Source organism: Haliotis rubra, unplaced genomic scaffold (assembly GCF_003918875.1).
Source record: "Haliotis rubra isolate DU_JTF1 unplaced genomic scaffold, ASM391887v1 Scf14, whole genome shotgun sequence".
Lineage (NCBI taxonomy): Eukaryota > Metazoa > Mollusca > Gastropoda > Lepetellida > Haliotidae > Haliotis > Haliotis rubra.
The window spans coordinates 692,867-695,080 of record NW_025765336.1 but is presented as its reverse complement, the minus strand read 5'-3'; the positions used below and the strand labels follow the sequence as shown (position 1 = coordinate 695,080).

The 2,214-nt window shown below is 44.2% G+C and overlaps 1 protein-coding gene across 1 annotated transcript; it reads right to left on the bottom strand.

The window, feature by feature from the left end:
* Positions 1 to 466: 466 nt before the first annotated feature.
* LOC124268749 (zeta-crystallin-like) lies at positions 467 to 1,793 on the bottom strand. The gene has a single exon (XM_046703777.1). It carries the CDS (start codon positions 1,732 to 1,734, stop codon positions 769 to 771), a length of 966 nt encoding a protein of 321 aa, XP_046559733.1. The 5' UTR covers positions 1,735 to 1,793; the 3' UTR covers positions 467 to 768.
* Positions 1,794 to 2,214: the final 421 nt, after the last annotated feature.

Below are 2,214 nucleotides of genomic sequence, written 5' to 3'. Positions count from 1 at the left end.
GCGAATACCGGGATCGGGCGGTCAGGCTCGCTAAGTTGGTTGACACACATCATCGGTCCTCATTTCGCAGATCGATGCTCGTGATGTTGATCACTGGACCGTCTGGTCCAGACTCGATTATTTACAGAACGCCGCCATATAGCTGGAATATTGCTGAATGCGGCGTAAAACTAAACTCACTCACTCATTTATAGTGAATGAACATGTCGGAGTGAATATTCAAAGCTGTGTTGTATATAAATTCTGTCAAGAACAAAAACATTGCAGGATAGTTTTCTTTTTGCTCAATTTTTTGTATTCAATTTTTATTCTATATCTGTTCACAATCACAGTGTATGTAAATGAATGTTGTTGCTTGTTGATTCCCAGGGTGAAATTAAAAAGTTAACCGGGAATATGTCCGTAGACGAACTAGGTGTCAACTAAAGAAATGTTACGTAGATGAAAAACCAACAAAGAAATATCATGCAATTAACAGTTGTATTTGAAAATTATCTCTGTTCATAAATCAATACAAAGGTATCCCTATGGCAGTACAAAATCGGGTTGCAGTACAATTGTATAGGTAATACAAGAGAACAGTGAAATTTGAATCCTTTGCTCGTACAAAAACGTAACCTTTCAGATTCAAGGGAGTTAACTGTGGAGTTTCATTGGAAACTGGAGTGTTACGATGAGTTACCTCCCTTGTTTCGGGAATCTCATGATATGTAAAATGGCGTAAATGAAATGTTACCTGTACCCTTGAACATGATACTGTACATAGTTTCATATCGTGATGACTATCTTTCCCTTCGCCCCTTTCCGTGAATTAAGCAGTTTATGTGCCTCTCTAGCTTTTTGCATTGGGAAACTTGAGCCGATCTTGGGTCTCACCCAACCTGACCTTTGACCAGCTTCAATGGCGTTTCTGAATTCCACCAGTTCTTCAGGCGATGATGTTTGGACGCTGATCCCCCTGAACCAATTTTCTTTCAACATGGTGGACAAAGGACTGAACTTCACTTCCCCTGCTGACCCTACAATTATAGTCCTTCCATTACGTCGCATCAGTTCCACGTCGCTGTCCATGTTCGCGTGAGCCGCCATTTCTATAATGACGTCATATCCGTCGCCGTCAGTTGTATCAAGAAGCTGGTTCACGTATCCTCTGTGCCTGTGATTAAAAACGTTGATACAGCCATTGTCTTTCGCAAAACTTATTCCCTCGTCGGTACCGGCAGTGCCATTAACCTTCATTCCGTGTGCCTTGGCAAGTTGACTCGCCGCCACACCTACGCCTCCACTTGCTCCGTGAATAAGAACGTTATCGCCCGGTCTGGCGCGTGCAAGGGTTATAAGCGCCTTATAAGCTGTATAATACGGTATCCCGACACACGCGCCTTCTTCAAATGATAAGGCTTGGTCTAGATGACCTACATAATTTTGATCAGCCACCGTAAATTCTGCACATCCTCCGGTCACCGTCTTCATAGTGTACACTCGGTCCCCAGGGGAAAATCTCTCTACCCCCGGGCCAACTGCCTCCACAACCCCGGCAGTGTCCCAGCCGATGGTGTGGGGGAGGGCGACTTCCCCAAATTCCCCAGCCCTGATGTATGTGTCCAGAGGATTAACTCCTGCCGCCATTACACGTATGAGCACCTGGTTTTCGTCAGGAGAGGGTTTTGCAACTCTCGTCGACAGCTGCAACACTTCTGGTCCACCATAGTGGTGGAACTGTACCGCTTTCATTGCTCCTGCGTGAACAGCTTCCAGCGTGACCTGCGCGGGATAAGCCCAGATAAGCTGTCCACGCGCGACCGGTTTTACCGTATTTCCTATGTATCCGTCACTGTCTAATATATCGGTCCTCTGGATTCTAAAATGTTGTTGCACAGGATGCATCATTTCCAGTGATCCTTGACAGGTGATTCTGTGAAGGTGAGGTGGTGGAGTCATGTTCGAGATTACTGCACTTCCGTAGAGACGATTATGCGCGTATGTTGGGGCATTCTTACTCTCGCTTGTACTAATGTTGCAGGGGTGAGTCAAAAATAATGACGAGCTGCGGGTGTGTTTGTGAGGTGACGTTTATTCCAACATCATATATATATATATATCAATTATTCAATTGATCAGTCAATCACCGTGCAATATAAGAAAGAATGCTATACATAAATCTAAACATGCAACAAGTATACAGTTACACATAACTAGTTCATAATAAGTTAT

Excerpts from the sequence above, each read along its gene's own strand:
- LOC124268749 (XM_046703777.1), bottom strand. The coding sequence starts at position 1,734 with ATGAAAGCGGTACAGTTCCACCACTATGGTGGACCAGAAGTGTTGCAG.